Source organism: Neoarius graeffei, chromosome 10, assembly GCF_027579695.1.
Source record: "Neoarius graeffei isolate fNeoGra1 chromosome 10, fNeoGra1.pri, whole genome shotgun sequence".
Taxonomy (NCBI): domain Eukaryota; kingdom Metazoa; phylum Chordata; class Actinopteri; order Siluriformes; family Ariidae; genus Neoarius; species Neoarius graeffei.
The window spans coordinates 3,440,498-3,461,710 of record NC_083578.1 but is presented as its reverse complement, the minus strand read 5'-3'; the positions used below and the strand labels follow the sequence as shown (position 1 = coordinate 3,461,710).

The window sequence follows — 21,213 nt, the reverse complement described above, 5'->3', positions numbered from 1 at the left end:
AAAGCGGCTACAGATAATGAGATGAGATGATAAAGATTACTTCAGGTAATATGAAGATAATGCACTTTAATTACATGTGGCATATGTATATACACCTGTGGTCAGAAATTTACATAGAGGGACATGAACGTCATGGTGCACAAATTATTTGTTTTGGGTTTTCTGAAATCAAGATTGAGTCAAAATTACACATACAAGTACAAAATTTTACATACAGTCATCTAATATTTGGTTAAATGTCCCTTAGCAAGTTTCACTTTGCCCAGACGCTTTTGTTCTCCATCAACAAGCTTCTGGCAGAATTCTGGTTGGATATTTGACATCTCTTCTTGCCACAGTTCAATTATATTTGTGTGCTTGTTGGTACAGACGAAACCTTTAAGCACAGTCCACATACTTTTGACAGGGTTGAGGTCAGGATTTTTTTTTTGGCCTGCTTTATCCATTCCACAATCAGCTTTGATGTGTATTTGGGGTCATTGTCCTGTTGGAAAACCCAATTGTGTCCAGAGTTCTGATGGTTTGAGGTTATGTTGAATAATTCTGAGATAGTTCTTCATTATTTCATCCAATTTGTGCAATGAACCAGTTCCACTGGCAGCAAAACAGCCCCAGAGCATGATGCTACCACCACCATGCTTAACAGTTGGTACAGTGTTCCTCTGTACCTCTGGTTACTGTGGTCAAACATCTCAACCTTTATCTCGTCTGATCATATTCCTCCAGAAGGGTTTTTTTTGTCCATGTGGTCAGCTGCAAACTTTAGTCGAGTTTGAAGTTGTGGATTTTGGAGCAGGTGCTTCTTTCTTGGATGGCAGCTTCCAGGTGTTTCATTGGATGGCAATGTAAAGTTCACTTGACTGTAGACAGTGTTCCAGAAACTTTCAGCTCATGGCAAGCCTGTGTCTTGGTGGTTCCTGACCATCCGAACCATTTTCTTCAAGCTGAGGGAGACAACTTGGGTCTTCTTCCAGCAAAATGGCTTGGCAAAGTGGCGCCACCTCTCAATAACTTGTACTTATGTACAATTGTTTGAACTGATCATCTTGGAATCTGCAGTTGTTCAGAAATGGCTTCAAAACACATTCTTGAGTGTGTAAATCTATGATCCTCTTTCTCAGATCTGCACTGAGCTCCTGGGACTTTCCCATTGCACTGTGTGTTGGTCAATCCAATGAGTGCTCTCAAACAAACCCTTTTTATGTTGTGCACAGAGAAGCTGCCAGCTGTAGTCAATCATCATCCTTAACAGGAAGTTAAGAGGTCTTAGCCTTGGCAAGTTAAAAAATATTCAGGAATTTTCAGCACCACTGAATTAATAATATAAGTGGACATATGCAATTTGTTGACCCTGCTTGTATAATTTTCACCCTGTGCTGATTTCAGAAAATCCAGCATAAATTAAAACCTGTCCACCAAACTCTTGTTTTTTGTTTTCTATTAAAGATGTATGTTGTACAATCATTTCTGCCACAGAAAAAGAACAGTTCAAAGAAATAACTGAAAGTCCAATATCACACGACATTCATGTCTGTGAATGTAAACCTCTGACTGCAATGGTGTATATACCGTATGTGGTCAAAAACACCTGATTGTCTCATTTCAAAACCATGAGCATTAATATGGTAATAGTATTGGATAGTGGGCAGTCATATGTTCCCACTTTGCAATTCTAAGTCTCCACTTTTCTGGGATGGGTTTCCACTTGATTTTAGAACATGGCTGCAGGGATTTATGCACAAGGGCATTGTCAGGCTGGAACAGGCTTTGTTCCAGTGAAGGGAAAAGTTAATGCTACAGCGTACAAGACATACAAGACAATTGTCTGCTTCCTAATTTGTGGCAACATTTTGGGGAATCAAAACTTATATATAATTTTAAAGGGCTCTGTCAAATAATAACCAGAATTTCCTCTTACTAAAATCTAAAATGTCTGTTGTTATAAAATTTAAAATGGCTTTTTTTTAACAAAGAGGAAATTGTTTTTGGAAAAGAAGGTTCACGTACCCAGAGTCAGTGGTGTGATGATCCAAGAGAAGGTCCAGGTTTCTTCAGAGCACAGACATTGTGTGTAAGAGCAACCATTACAGCCTTGTGCTGTGAAATTTTCTGGCTTGTCCAAAGTCACGTTTACCTTTAATACACAAAGTTTTCATTCCATTAGCTATCTGAAAAGTAAACCAGGTTTTCCGTGGTTGATGATTATTCAAGGAAATGCTGTGTGATTAGTGTTAATACTCTTTTTGAAGAAAAGTAACTAATCCATGTTCAAAGGTCACTAGAATTCACCAGATGAGGTCTGTGGCAGCGGGGGCGTGGTCAAGCGTCGGTCTGTGACCGGAGGGCAGAGTCAGGGAAGGTAAGTGGCAGAATCACTGCACCTGATGTTAATTAATGTGTTTGTGTGTCTTCCCCAGTGACCGCGCCCTATTTAAGGAGAGACAGCGAGAGCAGAGGGGGCTCTCTCCCCAACCAGACGACTTGTGTGTGTGCGTGTGTGGCTGAGAGAGTCAAAGTTTGCACTGAAAAGTAAAAATAAAAAGAGTTTGGTGAACTCAGTTCTGGCCTGCCGTCCTTCTGTGCTCCACCCACCCATACGAACTGTCACAGTGGTGCTGAAACCTGGGACCGAGCACGGAAGAGAACAGCTCCATGGAGTCCTCCCCCTTCGCAGACCTGACCCACGCCCTCACCATGGCCCAACAGAGCCAGCACCAGGTGCTGCTCACCCTCCAAAAGGAGCAAGAACAACGGTTCGAGGCCCTGGTGCTGGTGCAACAGGAAGATCGTCGGGCGTTCCGGCACCTCCTCGCGTCGGCGGGGTCCACCAACTCCACCGCCGCGGGCCCTTCCCCCGTCACCCTAACAAAGATGGGCCCGGAGGACGACCCCGAGGCCTTCCTCACACTCTTTGAGCAGGTAGCAGAGACCTCGGGGTGGCCGCTGGAACAGCGCACGGCGCGCCTCCTCCCCCTGCTAACGGGAGAGGCGCAGCTGGCCGCGCTACAGCTCCCCGCTGACCGCTGGCTGGCCTACGCGGACCTTCGCCGGGCTGTCCTCCAGCGTGTGGGGCGCACCCCCGAGCAACAACGTCAGTGCTTCCGCGGTTTGGGCTTGGAGGAAGTCGGCCGGCCGTTCGTGTTTGGCCAGCAACTCCGGGACGCCTGCTGGCAGTGGTTGAGGGCCGACAACTGCGACGCTGAGGGAATCATCGACCAGGTGGTACTGGAGCAGTTCATCACGCGTTTACCAGCAGGAGCCGCAGAGTGGGTCCAGTGCCACCGCCTGGCGTCACTGGATCAGGCAATTGAGCTGGCGGAGGACCATTTGGCAGCTGTCCCAACGGCAGGACAGCAGACAACCTCTTCTCTCCTCTCCTCTCTCTCTCTCTCTCTCTCTCTCTCCTCTTGTGTCTCCTCCTCACCCCATTACCCCACCGCGGAGGCAGGGGCCGGCGCCACCCCAGCCGGCCTGCCGCACCCACGGTGCCCTCCCGTTTCTCCCATCTGTGTCTGTCTCTCCCCCCCCTCAGGTGAGTGAGCCCCAGAGCACTAGTGAAGAGAGGAAGCCCGGGCCGGTTTGCTGGTGCTGTGGGGAGCCGGGCCACCTCCAACAGCAGTGCTCGGTAATGGAGGTGGGCGCGGTGGTTCGGATCCCCGACGTGCCAGGAGCCATCCTCGATTGGGCCGGAGCGTATTGCATACCGGTGAGTATCCAAGGGAATACATATCAGGCGTTGGTGGATTCTGGTTGTAATCAGACCTCAATCCACCAAAACCTGGTGCAAGACGAGGCATTGGGGGGAGCACAATTGGTGAAGGTGTTGTGTGTGCACGGGGATGTTCACAACTACCCTTTAGTGTCAGTCCACATTTTTTTCGAGGGAAAAAATTTATAGTAAAGGCGGCGGTTAATCCTTGCCTTACCCACTCGATAATTTTGGGGACGGATTGGCCGGGATTTGGGGAATTAATGAGTCATCTAGTGAAGAGTGGGTCCTGCCATAGTTTAGTAGGGGGAGGTCCGGGTGTCGCGTTGGTGGGAGCAGCTGTCACAGAGCTGTCTACGTCATCTCCGCATCAGAGTGAGGAGCCGCCGGCTCCTCCTCTCTCTATTGGGGAATCCCTCGCGGATTTTCCATTAAAGCAGTCACGAGACGAGACTATGCGGCATGCGTTTGACCAAGTGAGAGTAATCGATGGTCAAACGCTCCAGCCAAATGCCACCCTGTCCTTCCCCTACTTCGCAATTATGAAGGATAGATTATACCGAGTGACGCAGGACACTCAGACTAAAGAGCGAGTCATGCAGCTTTTGATTCCGAAGAGCCACCGGGAATTGGTATTCCAGGCGGCTCACTTTAATCCCATGGCTGGACACTTAGGGCAGGATAAAACACTAGCCCGAATAATGGCCCAGTTCTATTGGCCAGGGATTCGCAGCGATGTCCATAAGTGGTGTACAGCGTGCCGTGAATGCCAGTTAGTAAATCCAGCGGCCATTCCAAAAGCGCCTTTGCGCCCTCTCCCATTAATCGAGACCCCATTCGAAAGGATTGGGATGGATCTCATCGGGCCATTAGATCGGTCAACATGAGGGTACCACTTTATATTAGTTCTGGTGGACTATGCAACATGATACCCGGAAGCAGTGCCTCTTTGCAATATCTCAGCACGCAATATTGCAGAAGCGCTCTTCCGCGTCATCTCCCGAGTTGGAATCCCGAAAGAGATTCTGACTGACCAAGGCACCTCGTTTATGTCATGTACACTGAACGAACTGTATGGGTTATTAGGGATTAAGCCGATCCGCACCAGCGTGTATCACCCACAAACGAACGGTTTAGTTGAACGGTTCAATCGCACCCTCAAGAATATAATTAAAAAATTCGTAAGTGAGGACGTACATAATTGGGATAAATGACTCGAACCCTTGCTATTTGCAGTGCGAGAGGTCCCCAAAGCCTCCACGGGGTTCTCCCCATTTGAATTGTTAGATGGGCGTAAGCCGCGTGGCATTCTAGATGTGCTGCGGGAAAATTGGGAGGAGGGACCTTCACCAAGTAAAAATGAAATCCAATACGTTATTGACCTGCGCGCAAAACTCCACACACTCACCCACCTAACCCAGGAGAATTTGCGGCAGGCCCAAAAACGACAAACCCGCCTGTACGACAAGGGTACGTGCCTTAGAGAGTTCGCACTGGGAGATAAAGTACTCGTACTGTTGCCCGCATCGAGCTCCAAATTAGGTGCCAAGTGGCAAGGACCCTTTGAGGTCACACGGCAAGTCGGGGACGTCGATTATGAGGTGAGGTGAACAGACAGGTGTGGGGCGCTACAGATTTACCACCTCAATCTGCTCAAACTCTGGAATGAGGAGGTCCCCATGGCGTTGGTGTCGGTGGTTCCGGAGAAGGCGGAGCTAGGGCCGGAGATTCAAAAAGGTACATTGGCATCATGTACCTCTCCGGTCCCCTGTGGAGACCACCTCTCCCCAACCCAACTCGCAGAGGTTGCCCAGTTGCAGACCGAGTTTTCGGACGTGTTCTTGCCCCTGCCCGGCCGCACCAACCTCATAGAGCACCACATTGAGACGCCCCCGGGGGTGGTAGTGCATAGCCACCCTTACAGGCTACCCGAACACAAGAAAAAAGTGGTTCGGGAAGAACTCGAGGCCATGCTCGAAATGGGCATCATCGAGGAGTCCCACAGTGACTGGAGCAGCCAGGTGGTCTTGGTACCCAAGGCTGACGGGTCGGTCCGGTTCTGTGTAGACTATAGAAAAGTCAAAGCGGTGTCTAAATTCGACGCGTACCCAATGCCTCGTATTGATGAGTTGCTCGATCGACTAGGCACGGCTCGCTTTTACTCGACACTGGATTTAACAAAGGGTTATTGGCAGATCCCCTTGACTCCATTATCCCGAGAAAAAACGGCCTTTTCCACACCGTTCAGCTTACACCAATTTGTCACATTTCCTTTTGGGCTGTTTGGGGCGCCCGCTACGTTTCAGCGGCTGATGGATAGGGTCCTCCGCCCCCATGCCACCTATGCGGCCGCCTACCTCGACGACATCATTATCTATAGTAATGACTGGCCGAGGCACCTCCAACATCTGAGGGCCGTCCTTAGGCCGCTGAGGCGAGCTGGTCTCACAGCCAACCCGAAGAAGTGTGCGATTGGGTGGGTGGAAGTATGGTATCTGGGCTTCCACTTGGGCAACGGGCAGGTGCGTCCCCAAATTAACAAGACCGCAGCAATTGCGGCCTGCCCGAGGCCCAAGACCAAAAAGGGGGTGAGACAGTTCCTGGGGCTGACTGACTATTATTGTAGGTTTATACCTAATTATTCGGATGTCACCAGCCCGCTGACTGATCTGACTAAAAAGGGGGCACCAGATCCGGTCCAGTGGACGAAGCAATGCCAGCGGGCTTTTTCTGAGGTAAAGGCTGCACTGTGCGGGGGGCCACTTTTACACTCCCCTGACTTTTCTCTCCCCTTTATGTTACAGACGGATGCGTCGGACAGAGGGCTGGGGGCTGTTTTGTCCCAGGAGGTGGAGGGGGAGGACCGCCCAGTGTTGTACATCAGTAGAAAGCTGTCGGTGCGTGAGGGGCGCTACAGCACCATTGAAAAAGAGTGCTTAGCAATCAAGTGGGCAGTCCTCGCCCTCCGTTACTACCTGCTGGGACGCCCTTTCACCCTCTGTTTGGACCACGCGCCCCTCCAGTGGCTCCACCGCATGAAGGATGCCAACACGTGGATCACCAGTTGGTATCTGGCACTCCAACCCTTTAACTTCAAGGTGATCCACAGGCCGGGGGCGCAGATGGTCGTAGCAGACTTCCTCTCCCGTCAAGGGGGGGCGGGGGGAGTCGCCCGCAGGCTGGACAGCCGCCCGGCCTGAGTCGGGCGGTGGGGGTATGTGGCAGCGGGGGCGTGGTCAAGCATCGGTCTGTGACCGGAGGGCGGAGTCAGGGAAGGTAAGTGGCAGAATCACTGCACCTTATGTTAATTAATGTGTTTGTGTGTCTTCCCCAGTGACTGCGCTCTATTTAAGGAGAGAGAGCGAGAGCAGAGGGGGCTCTCTCCCCAACCAGACGACTTGTGTGTGTGCGTGCGTGTGTGGCTGGGAGAGTCAAAGTTTGCACTGAAAAGTGAAAATAAAAAGAGTTTGGTGAACTCAGTTCTGGCCTGCCGTCCTTCTGTGCTCCACCCACCCATACGAACTGTCACAAGGTAATAAACTACTTTAAATGTTCAGGGAGCCATCTTGATGAAGATTTTCTGAAGACAAGTGTGCTGCTCAGAATAACTGCAGTATGTTGATCAGTGATTGGTCACTGGAAACAATGGTGAAATGTAATTGGTTGTTGGCTCGGAGGGTGCAATGGCGTGCCTCAAACTGCAACTCACGTTCACACCACACACATGCTCATTAAAGCTAGATAGCCTTTTGATTTCATAAAATCGGTGAAATTTAATTCCATCTGAAATGTGGTGATTGTGATATCTGTTTATTTCTGTAATATCTCACAAAATATCAGGCCATTCTGTGTCTGGGAAGTTATTTAATTTGAGGGGATTAAAGCAAATAATGTGCATGAAATCGCTCGCTTCGCGCAGTCAAGCAGACAGAGGAAGTCCGTGTGCGCATGCGCAGGTTTACCTTCTTTTTCTTTTGGGTTTTACATCAGCTGGCATCCACAGTGTTGCATTACTGCCATCTACAGGTTTACCTTTGAGCGTGCACTGACAGTTCCATCATTCTGTCGCTAAACGAACAGCTGATCACACCGAGGTGCTCGCTGAGCGCCCATATTTATTAGTTTGGTCCTGCATTTCCTTTCCTTCGTACATAATATAACATCTTTTCTTCTCGCTTTCCGTTACTGTAGTCGCTCTTTCACGTTTCATTCGCACACTCACGTCCTCCATTTTTCTGTCCCATTTCAAATTTGTATCCCACAATGCCTTGTGCAAATGGGGAAAGTCCACCACATGATGCATGACATAGTATCTTGAATTGGGTCATGGTGAAGCAGGAAAAAAATAGTGGCGAATTTAGGCCCATGTAGCCCTAAATTCATGTATTGTTCTATTTAAAAAGACTAATAAAATCGAAATTTTGTGATTCGAATTCAGTAGCTTTTGGTCACGAAACAAAAATAATTGAGTGTCGGGGAAAATTCTTTTTATGACCTAAACTTGAAAAATCTGAAAGGCAGTCTACCTTTAACTAAATGACTCCTTCCCCCCACATTATTGGCGGTCTTCAACTACTGACTACTGACTTCATACATTCAACTTGAATAAACAGGAAGTGATTCAGTCTCACAATCTGTTTTTGGGGCTTATTCTATTAATTGTTATAAAATCAGTTGCAGAGAAAGTCTATTTTCTGTATTGTGTAAAATTTCAGGAATAAAATGTATTTTATTACTCTATTTTATATATATATTAGATTAGATTAGATAAAACTTTATTGATCCCTTTGGGTGGGTTCCCTCAGGGACATAAGCTCTGTTAACTCTGTTCTAAAACTGCATAAAATCCACAGACTTAATAATACACATGACACTTGCACCGAGTGATGTCACTTCCTCTGGCAGGAAACTTCAGAAAGGCAGTGAGGTATGTTTATTCTCTCATTAATCTGAACAAATGTTGAGGATATACCAACAGTAGATTAATTATTCATCAAATCTGTTATGATATTAGAGTGGATCTCTCATTTTTTTAAAAATCCATAAAATCCATAAAATTCTGTTTTTATACATGCCATGTGGTGGCTAGTTTGAGGTTAGCATGTGGAATTAAGACACAAAATGGGAGAAAATGTCAACTCTGTTATCAATTCTGTTAATGGATTGCCCAGTTTAACAATAACATAGTGGACAATGACTAACAGAGTCAACGGTTGAAATGTACCCACAATTAGAGAATGGGATATATGTCTCAGAAACTGGGTACTGTAGGGGTACCCCAGTAAATATACTACTTTACACCTAAGGATTGGTTGTAACTTTATACACCTTAGGATTGGTGCGCTCACAGAATAATCATAACTGTAATAAAACATCATGCAAAATATTTGATCACCATTGTAACTCCATTTTCCGCATACCCAAAACCAATACAATCCTGTGTTTTGATCTAAACAGAAAGCCTCAGGGTCGAGATCACTACCTCACCAAAAGTAGTAACTTAAAATCACTACGCCATATAAAAATTTAGTTATAAATCTGCGATTTTGTTTTTTAAAACAAAAGCTGAAAGTTAGGTATAGAATATGTTTCTTACAGAATATGTTACGATGGTAGCTGGTCTTATATGAATTTTTGAGCTATAAAATGAGTTGTGGTCTATTTTTTACCGTAGCGTGTTATTGTGCGGGGAAGGACACACATTAACAATTTGCATGTGTAGAATGGAATTTTCCACTCCAACAGTTAGAAGTTGATCGTGCTTCCATTTGCAGTCTTTCTGTTACGCGGGTGATCTGTTCGGACGTTGTCACTGAAAAGGTGAGTTTTGACAGTTTTATTTTGTTTTAGTCTTGCAGTATAAGGCAATAGAATGTTTGTTTCTTTTTCATCTTACTTTCATATTTCGTAGTGTTTGCGTATTTTTGGCCAATATTTTGCAACCATGGTCAATTTAGATCGAACTTTTGATAAAATCTACAGCCAGTCATTTTGCCCCGCCCCGCCTCGCGCTCCGTCCAGTGCAGTAGTGATGTCCCGTTGCTCGCGCACCTCAGCAGAGACCTGCACAACCTTCAGCTGGTACAGTCGCTGTTCTTTTACCACCGCTGTTATTTTCATCTTTCCGGTGTGTTCTTGATTTTTCCATCGTGTCCTATTTTGCCATATCAAATACCCGAAATCCATCATATTATTCATATTTAAGTGAATAATCAATTCAGTCATCATAACTTGGCATTTTTAACCCAAGCAATCAAAAAGAGGAAATTTATTCAATATTTCACTCATCTTTGAAGGAGGGGCTTTAATTCTTCATGATGTCGTTATTTTATATGTAAATCAATTTTACAAAAGCATTTGGATTGTAATCAAAAAAATGTTCCACAGTGGAGGCCAGATAAAGCAAGATGCTATCTTTATTCTTATTAAACATGATAAAAGAAACATTGAGTGTTAGGTCAATGCAAAAAAAAACCCAGTAAAATTAGAAAATTTATTTTTTGACCATAATGTCCCAAATGAGAGAGCAGTTTCTGAGATGGACCCATATATGCACACACATTTTTTAACATGTTTGAAATATACTAACCTAAACATAGTAACAAAGTTAAGCTGGCAAACCTGTATTGAAACCTTTAAGGAAATCGGAACCCGTCTGAACGTCATGTTCTTAATGTTGTGACGTAATAGTACACATACTGCATGTGAGGAAATAAATATTTGGTTTCAGAAAATATAATTAGCTCAAACATGTTCACTCACCATGATACACTTTTGGAGGTAGTTGAAGACAGTGGCTTTGAGTGTGAACACTTCTCCGTAAATGACGGAGCTTGGCATGGTGATGCTCACAATAAAAGGTCGGAAGGCAGTGAGCTCAGCTTTCGGGGCGACTCCGAATCCAGCAGGCGATGTACAAAATGCGCCAGCTTGCCATGTAGTGAGGGGGTCCAGGACTGTTTTATTAATGGTCATCTTTCCAGAGAAGCTGTAGAAGAAATAATATTGATTCGACAACACAGACTGAAAAAAAAATAAAAATAAAAAACAAACATACAAAACCATGCACACCTAACTGTCACAAGATCCCAAATCCATGTATCAAGGAAGTGTCTGTGGATCATATTGGCTGATTGGCCAACTGAAGTGGGTTGTTCAGTGAAGCTCTCCTTCTTGGCTGCAACATACAGACAGGATCATAAGTTTTTGGACATTGATGAAGTTGTTATTTAACTGTCTATGGCAGTATATTGGAGTTTAAATAAAAAAATAATAATTATGTGAGATATTGAGGGGATTTATGTTCAAAATGGGTGAACAGTGTGAGACTTGCAGCTCTTTATAGATGTGGTCTCCCTGCTCAGCAGTTTCTTAGCCAGGTGTATCATTACCTCATTATTTCACTTGCAAGTTAGCAGGATAAAAGATCTAGAATTTATTTCAAGTGTGGTATTTGCATTTATAATTTATAGTGGTGCTTGAAAGTTTATGAACCCTTTGGAATTTTCTATATTTCTGCATAAATATGGCCTAAAACATCAGATTTTCACACAAGTCCTAAAAGTAGATAAAGAGAACCCAGTTAAACAAATGAGACAAAAATATTATACTTGGTCATTTATTTATTGAGGAAAATGATCCAATATTGCATATCTGTGAGTGGCAAAAGTATGTGAACCTCTAGGATTAGCAGTTAATTTGAGGGTGAAATTAGAGTCAGGTGTTTTCAATCAGTGGGATGACAATCAGGTGTGAGTGGGCACCCTGTTTTATTTAAAGAACAGGGCTCTATCAAAGTCTGATCTTCACAACACATGTTTGTGGAAGTGTATCATGGCACAAACAAAGGAGATTTCTGAGGACCTCAGAAAAGGCGTTGTTGATGCTCATCAGACTGGAAAAGGTTACAAAACCATCTCTAAAGAGTTTGGACTCCACCGATCCACAGTCAGACAGATTGTGTACAAATGGAGGAAATTCAAGACCATCGTTACCCTCTCCAGGAGTGGTCGACCAACAAAGATCACTCCAAGAGCAAGGCGTGTAATAATTGGTGAAGTCACAAAGGACCCCAGGGTAACTTCTAAGCAACTGAAGGCCTCTCTCACATTGGCTAATGTGAATGTTCATGAGTCCACCATCAGGAGAACACTGAACAACAATGGTGTGCATGGCAGGGTTGCAAGGAGAAAGCCACTGCTCTCCAGAAAGAATATTGCTGCTCATCTGCAGTTTGCTAAAGATCATGGGGACAAGCCAGAAGACTATTGGAAAAATGTTTTGTGGATGGATGAGACCAAAATAGAACTTTTTGGTTTAAATGAGAAGCGTTATGTTTGGAGAAAGGAAAACACTGCATTCCAGCATTCCTTATCCCATCTGTGAAACATGCTGGTGGTAGTATCATGGTTTGGGCCTATTTTTCTGCATCTGGGCCAGGACGGCTTGCCATCATTGATGGAACAATGCCATGCGAATTCTAAAGGAATACCAGTGAATTCTAAAGGAAAATGTCAGGACATCTGTCCATGAACTGAATCTCAAGAGAAGGTGGGTCATGCAGCAAGACAATGACCCTAAGCACACAAGTCGTTCTATCAAAGAATGGTTAAAGAAGAATAAAGTGAATGTTTTGGAATGGCCAAGTCAAAGTCCTGACCTTAATCCAATGGAAATGTTGAGGAAGGACCTGAAGTGAGCAGTTCATGTGAGGAAACCCACCAACATCCCAGAGTTGAAGCTGTTCTGTACGGAGGAACGGGCTAAAATTCCTCCAAGCCGGTGTGCAGGACTGATCAACAGTTGCCGGAAATGTTTGCAGTTATTGCTGCACAAGGGGGTCACACCAGATACTGAAAGCAAAGGTTCACACACTTTTGCCACTCACAGATATGTAATATTGGATCATTTTCCTCAATAAATAAATGACCAAGTATAATATGTTTGTCTCATTTGTTTAACTGGGTTCTCTTTATCTACTTTTAGGACTTGTGTGAAAATCTGATGTTGTTTTAGGTCATATTTATGCAGAAATATAGAAAATTCTAAAGGGTTCACAAACTTTCAAGCACCATTGTATTTCTGTTAGCTCATGATATGAAGTCCAAAGAGCTGTCACTGGCAATGAAGCAAACTATCATTAGGCTGAAAAATCAAAACAAACCTATCAGAGAGACAGCAACATCATTAGGTGTGGCCAAATCAATTATTTTTACCTTTTGTAAAAAGAAAGAATGCACTGGTGAGTTCAGGGACATTAAAAAAGCCTGGAAGACAATGGAAAACAACTATAGTGGATGAGAGAAGATTTCTTTACCTCAACAAGGAAAACTCCGTAACAGTTGACCAGAACAAGAACATCCAAAGTCAAGAATCAAGAGAAGGCTTCACCAGAGTAAATACAGAGGGTTTACAAGAAGATGCAAACCACTGGTCAGATTAGAGTTTGCCAAAAACATCTAAAAATCACTTTGGGAACAAAATACTCTGGGCAAATGAGACAAACATCATCTTATACCAGAATGATGGGAAAAGAAGAGTATGGAGAAGGGAAGAAACTGCCCATGATCCAAAGCATACCAACTCATCCTATGGTGTGGGCGCATACGGCTGCCAGTTTAATGGTTTCCTTTGTATTTGTTGATGATATGACTGTTGGATAAAGCAGCAGGATGAATTCTGAAGTGTATAGGGCGATATTATCTGCTCACATGCAGCCAAATGATTTAAAACTCATTGAACAGTATTTCATATTGGAGACGGACAACAATCCAGAGCATACTTCAAAAACAACCCAAGACTTTTTTAAGAAAAGGAAGTGGGATGTTCTGCTATGGCCACATCAATCACCTGACTGGATGCATTTCACTTGCTGAAGGTAAAATTGAAGATAAAACACCTCAAGAACAAGCAGGAAGTGAAGACGGCTGCAGAAAAAGTCTGGCAGAGCATCATAATTGAAGGAACCCAGTGTCTGGTACAGTAGGGTGACCAGACATCCCCATTTTCTGGGAACCGTCCCTATTTTTGGTGGCCTGTCCCCGGCTTGAGTTGTCCCCGGAAATGTCACAGTTTTTAACCATGATCGACAGACCCGAAAAAAAACAGACCGAAACATCGACCAGATTTCAGCAGACACCTCGTGTATTGTTTTGTGGATCACTTTAAGACAGGCTCAGGCTGATAGCAGAGGTATTCTAGAACACCTCTGGTGATAGCCTTTACAGTATTTTGATTGGTGGAGCTGAGGAACAACTTTTTAGTGGAGTGCTAGAATCTTTGCCTAAACTAAGTCACTCATTCAGCTTTGACAGATCGCTTCATCCGCTCCTGGACAGGTGAACCATCGTCTTTTCTTGTAGGCTTGAGTGGCATTGTTTGTCATCTATGTTTTTTAGCCTTTAAATGTGTAAGCTACATTTTGCGATGTGGTGTATGACATAACATTGCTTGTCACACTGTATTGAGATGTAGCGGTTGACCGAATAAACCATAGCCTACTGTGGCTAATGCTAGCAGGAGAAAGCTCAGCGCAGCACCAGTCAGTCAGCTGAAGTTGTTGCTAGATGTAGCGTTGCTGTAACAGAAATCCAGCTGAGGTAAAATTGTTACAGTTCAACGGTATAAGCTAACTCACACACAAATTGGTGTGTTATCCCACAGAGTAGCTGGCTCTGTAAAGCTGTAGGCTCATGGTAATTTTACCAAAGTGTCAGTAATTTGTATAATTTGTCGTGATGTGTAGTGGACTATGCATTTTCATTAAGGCTACTCATTTAGGCGAGGTCGTCAGTTCAGCTATGGCTACAATTTAGGCTATGGGAGATTGGGAATCATTTGTATCCTCAATAATAATAATAATAATAATAATAATAATAATAACATACCTTGAAATTGCCTGGATTGATATAAACTGTTTATTTGTGTTGTGTGTTTTGTATATTTTTAAATTAGTGCTGTCAAAAATGTCGCGTTATTAACGCGTTAACTTGACTCAATTTTAACGGCGATAATTTTTTTATCACGAGATTAATGCTCTGTGACATGATGCCACGCCCCGCACAGCCAGAGTCCTCTGCCCTCCCCCGAAGAGCCACGGTGCTCGGCTTAGGTTTCGTTTTCCCATTGGCGGCTCCAGCCCCACTTCGCAGTGGCTGTGACAAGACGTGTTATGCTCTGCAATAAAAAAAAAAAACATTGGTACAACCAGTGTTCGAACTATGCTGATATTTTCGGGGGGGGGGGGTCCCTTGGGGGGTGCTTGCACTTGTCTCAGAGCCCGGCTCTCCATCGCGCGCTCACTTCGGATATGCAAATGCTTCCCGTTACACACGATTGCTATGTCAATAAACATCATTTTGCCAATATTTTAGAGACCCCCCAGCATTTCCCAAATCATGTTTTCAAGGGATCTCATGTCTGTTTCAGGGGATCTCGGATCCCCCATGTACCCCCGTAGTTCGAACAGTGAGCAAGCTCATTCACTTTTTTATGCTGATAAGAGAATTACAGTGGTTTTTCATGTGACAAAAATGTGCGATTAAATTGCGATTAATCGCGAGTTAACTATGACAGTCGCGACATTAATCGCGATTAAATATTTTAATCGCTTGACAGCACTATTTTAAATACATTGTCCATTACTAGTGGCATATATGGTAATTCATTTAATATATTTACTTTCATGGGTCTAAAACATCTATTTCGGCAAGCCTACAATTTAAGAGTCTATAAATCTAAACTGTGTACCCAGACCAGAGATTTTCACATTGTTTTTAATTAATGTGAACCTAAAGCAGTTGTAGAATCGGCCTACAGCACACTCAGTGAGGAAAATCCTACTTTTTATGCAATGCATGATCAAAATATATGAAAACCAGAATTCCCCCTCCCCCCTTTTTATTACAAAGATGAAAACATTAGCTGTTTTAATGATATTTTCACTGCCAAACCAAAAATGTCCCCGATTTTCTTCTCATAAATCTGGTCACCTTAGCGTTTGTGAGTTCCAGGCTTCAGGCAGTTTTATTTATGATTATGCTCCATCCATCCATCCATCCATCCATCCATCCATCCATCCATCCATCCATTATCCATAACCACTTATCCTGTGCAAGGTCATGGGCAAGCTGGAGCCTGTCCCAGCTAACTATGGGTGAGAGGCGGGGTACACCCTGGACAAGTCGCCAGATCATCGCAGGGCTGACACATCAAGAGACACAACCATTCACACCTACGGTCAATTCAGAGTCACCAATTATCCTAACCTGCATGTCTTTGGACTGTGGGGGAAACCGGAGCACCCGGAGGAAACCCACACGGACACAGGGAGAACATGCAAACTCCACACAGAAAGACCCTTGTCAGCCACTGGGCTTAAACCCAGAACCTTCTTGCTGTGAGATGACAGTGCTAACCACTACACCACCGTGCCGCCCTACAATTATGTTAGTTTTCAAATTAGTTTGTTAAAAAAACAAAACAAAAAGGCATGCCTTTGAGCTCATGTTTATTATTTAATTTCAACTCCAATATAGTGTGGTAGACAGCTTAAAGAATAATAACAGTGTCAGTGTTTAGATATTGCATACTTGCCAACCCCCTGAGAATTAACAACGGTAGATCAGATTGTGTGATGCAGTTGTGTCCTTCTATGGGGGGTCTGGAGTCATGCCCCCCTGGGAAATTTTGAAAAAATGTAAAACGGTGCACTCTCCCGAATTCTGAGTGCCATATTTGAAGAAAATTGATCGGAAAATTGGACTGACATTATGGTTATGACTGTGAAAGTGTTTTCAAAATTTCTACTTTCCTGATGTTGCATTTGGTGAACTTTTACTCATATATTACTTTTTTGAAGTTATTTTTATTGGGTCATGCAAAAACCTCCCGCACCCAACATCACCTCACTTTTGATAAATACATGTATATTAAATAAATAAATCATGATTATAAAATAAATTCATTGAAAGATGTGTAAAGTACTTTTATACATATAACAATAAATTGCTTAACAATTGTTGTAATAATAATTATAATTGTTAATTAATACAAATTTAATAATAATTTGTATTAATTAACAATTATATTATTATAACAATTGTTAAGCAATTTATTGTTATATAAAAGTACTTTACACATCTTTCAATGAATTTATTTTATAATCATGATTTATTTATTTAATATACATGTATTTATCAAAAGTGAGGTGATGTTGGGTGTGGGAGGTTTTTGCATGACCCAATAAAAATAACTTCAAAAAAGTAATATATGAGTAAAAAGTTCACCAAATGCAACATCAGGAAAGTAGAAATTTTGAAAACACTTTCACAGTCATAACCCTAACTGACATACTATACGTCACAGAACGCTGCTCCTCACCTCGATGCTTTGATGCTGAACGATCCGATGACCAAGTCGTCTTGAACTTGTTGTCATAGCAAATCTTTTTTTTTCTTTGGGGTTTTGATTGTTCGTGATCACCAGAGTGGATGGTTTTTACACATAAATACTGGTGCAATTTGTTGTAATATGTGAGCTCATTGCTGATTGGCTAGAACCATAACAAGAGCTAATGGAATGTTGTGATAGGATAGAGCGATACAATTTAGATTCAACATCCTTATCATTATCGTGCCATTCCACTGGTGCTTGGCTTCATTTCACTTCATATGACTTTTTGAGGCTGTAGACTTGTAGTCCCTGTACTGAAAATAGCTGAAGCGAGATTTGAAGAGCAAATCCAACAGTGTTAATGTGGTAGTTTTTACAACCCCGATTCCAAAAAAGTTGGGACAAAGTACAAATTGTAAATAAAAACGGAATGCAATAATTTACAAATCTCAAAAACTGATATTGTATTCACAATAGAACATAGACAACATATCAAATGTCAAAAGTGAGACATTTTGAAATTTCATGCCAAATATTGGCTCATTTGAAATTTCATGACAGCAACACATCTCAAAAAAGTTGGGACAGGGGCAATAAGAGGCTGGAAAAGTTAAAGGTACAAAAAAGGAACAGCTGGAGGACCAAATTGCAACTCATTAGGTCAATTGGCAATAGGTCATTAACATGACTGGGTATAAAAAGAGCATCTTGGAGTGGCAGCGGCTCTCAGAAGTAAAGATGGGAAGAGGATCACCAATCCCCCTAATTCTGCGCCGACAAATAGTGGAGCAATATCAGAAAGGAGTTCGACAGTGTAAAATTGCAAAGAGTTTGAACATATCATCATCTACAGTGCATAATATCATCAAAAGATTCAGAGAATCTGGAAGAATCTCTGTGCGTAAGGGTCAAGGCCGGAAAACCATACTGGGTGCCTGTGATCTTCGGGCCCTTAGACGGCACTGCATCACATACAGGCATGCTTCTGTATTGGAAATCACAAAATGGGCTCAGGAATATTTCCAGAGAACATTATCTGTGAACACAATTCACCGTGCCATCCGCCATTGCCAGCTAAAACTCTATAGTTCAAAGAAGACGCCGTATCTAAACACGATCCAGAAGCGCAGACGTCTTCTCTGGGCCAAGGCTCATTTAAAATGGACTGTGGCAAAGTGGAAAACTGTTCTGTGGTCAGACGAATCAAAATGTGAAGTTCTTTATGGAAATCAGGGACGCCGTGTCATTCGGACTAAAGAGGAGAAGGACGACCCAAGTTGTTATTAGCGCTCAGTTCAGAAGCCTGCATCTCTGATGGTATGGGGTTGCATTAGTGCGTGTGGCATGGGCAGCTTACACATCTGGAAAGACACCATCAATGCTGAAAGGTATATCCAGGTTCTAGAGCAACATATGCTCCCATCCAGACGACGTCTCTTTCAGGGAAGACCTTGCATTTTCCAACATGACAATGCCAAACCACATACTGCATCAATTACAGCATCATGGCTGCGTAGAAGAAGGGTCCGGGTACTGAACTGGCCAGCCTGCAGTCCAGATCTTTCACCCATAGAAAACATTTGGCGCATCATAAAACGAAAGATACGACAAAAAAGACCTAAGACAGTTGAGCAACTAGAATCCTACATTAGACAAGAATGGGTTAACATTCCTATCCCTAAACTTGAGCAACTTGTCTCCTCAGTCCACAGACGTTTACAGACTGTTGTAAAGAGAAAAGGGGATGTCTCACAGTGGGAAACATGGCCTTGTCCCAACTTTTTTGAGATGTGTTGTTGTCATGAAATTTAAAATCACCTAATTTTTCTCTTTAAATGATACATTTTCTCAGTTTAAACATTTGATATGTCATCTATGTTCTATTCTGAATAAAATATGGAATTTTGAAACTTCCACATCATTGCATTCTGTTTTTATTTACAATTTGTACTTTGTCCCAACTTTTTTGGAATCGGGGTTGTAGAACTAAAATCAGTAGGTGGGATTCACCTGTCAAAATCAGTAGACTCCTGTGTGAATCGGTAGAGTTGGCGAGTATGATACTGATGGAACTGACCTTTACACATATCAAGTCAAAAAGAACATGTGACCGGGGAAAATCACTTACCATTCACCATGTCTGTACATTGTGAAGAGTTCCTTATGTCTAGATTGGTGAGGGTTTTAACTCCAATATACTGAGAAAAAGGGAACACTAAATCATTTTTGCATGTGCAAAAACATTTTCACATCTGGCCAATTTTTTAAAACCAGGTTTCTGTTATTATCATAAAATCATGTTGTGCAATAACTACACGTCTAGGTCTGTCTGTATACAAGAATATTGCACAAGAATATTACTGAACGAGGCTCTTGATTGTACTGTAAAGAGATGAATGATATGTGGAACTGGCCACAACAAAAGCACTGTGAGTGATGAATAACTCCAAAATAAATGCACCATATCCTGCTGTTTGAGGAAGATAATTAACAACAGTGTGGTGATAAAGCAGAGGTACTTTTCCCCTGAAGTTGATTATTTTCCAATAACAGCACATTTCCTGGTGTTTTATTCCTCTTAATTCATTAAAGAATGAATCTGTGTGCTTTTTATCCATTAATAATTATATTTACTGTTGTGGATTGTCTGTGAAACAATTCAGTTCCTGTTCTTACTGACATTATATCAGCTATCAACTGTCATTCCCTCACTATCCTCTCTTTTTTCTCTCTCTTGACGTTAACGAGACAAGAACACAACTTGTCATGTGACTGATAAACAAAATGTATCTAAACTCCTGTCTGTCCTGAAGATTTCTGAAAACTCCTTCTATAAATGTTCAATTAATGTCTTCTTTAAAAAAAATCACTGATTATACTGTTTTCTTTGTTAAATAGCAACACACTTCTATTCCATTTATCGTTAGGCTTCGATTATGGAAAGCATCGACCCTACAATTCAATAAGTATAGAAACAATAATTTATTAGAATGTGCACGAGTGTACTTTTATGATGGATGAATGATGGCTTACTTTAAAGATGTGGTAAATATCCACTTTTCCAAAGTTTGGAAAAGAAGGAATCAGATTTGATTTTGATGATGCGGTATTCAGGGTGGATGAGGTCGTCCAACATGGATCATCTTCAGTGAAGTTGAACATATAGCCTGATGATTGCTGGACAAGCAGCATGTCGAGCACCTGGAATAATGGAGTGTGACATCATTCTTCAGAAGTACTGGCATTGTGATCTCTCTGATCCCCAACACTATTAATAATTACCAACAGGATGCATATTTAATCTGATTTAAAAAAAAAAAAAGCATTTAAATGTCAGCATCGTACTTTGCTTTTGATTAGCATTTTAAGCTACATTATGTGGGATTATTCTCTCCACATTCACTGGATATGAGCAATCGTGCACTCTGATTGGCTACTCTACTACTAGGATATCAGCTCATATACCATGAATAGAGAAAAACAAAATGGCAGAGCGTGTTGCTGAACCAATCCAGGACGAAATAAAAACTCTACTTGATAACAAAACCCCAAAAAATACAAAAAAAAGCAACAAAATATGAAATAAAAATATTTGATGGTAAGAATTTTTTTCAAGAATTATTATGATGATTATCGCATTTTTCACAAATTGCTCCTGTCATTTCACCGGTTTGTTTACATTCTCAGCAGAAATTATTTTGTCAGGACGTTTTGTATCAAGTTTTTATTTATCGAATTTGCAAAAAATAAAAATGCTCGGTTTCTCAAAATCCAGTGACTGTGGATAGAATAAAACAGTTATTCCACTCAAACTCGTCGTACATGGATTATAGACAACTCAGTGCTACAGGTCTCGTCGGCTATCAGCTCATGTACGACTCGATTTCGTGGAATAACTGTTAAATATATTTGGATATTTGTCTGACAGGTTGATTTAAGGTTTTGAATGCAATACAGAATTCGAATCGTACAATCAGCATCTACTGATTTCTGATATTGCTCGCAATAAGCAAGGTAATTATGCTAAAATGTTTAACAAACTAAAATAACAAAATAAAATAAACATTTAAGAAACTCTTCTAATGCCTCCTTTTTCTGAGGACAGCATTTCT

General features: G+C 42.4%; 1 protein-coding gene across 1 annotated transcript in view; it reads right to left on the bottom strand.

Annotated features, from left to right (window-relative positions):
• LOC132892685 (alpha-2-macroglobulin-P-like) overlaps positions 1 to 21,213 on the bottom strand; it is a 108,173-nt gene that overhangs the window by 29,738 nt on the left and 57,222 nt on the right. Inside the window, exons 18-21 of the mRNA XM_060930997.1 lie at positions 19,230 to 19,299; positions 10,781 to 10,886; positions 10,472 to 10,697; positions 2,008 to 2,134 (exon numbers count right to left, since the gene is read on the bottom strand). Coding sequence (XP_060786980.1) covers positions 2,008 to 2,134; positions 10,472 to 10,697; positions 10,781 to 10,886; positions 19,230 to 19,299 — 529 coding nt within the window. The remainder of the gene's footprint in view (positions 1 to 2,007; positions 2,135 to 10,471; positions 10,698 to 10,780; positions 10,887 to 19,229; positions 19,300 to 21,213) is intronic.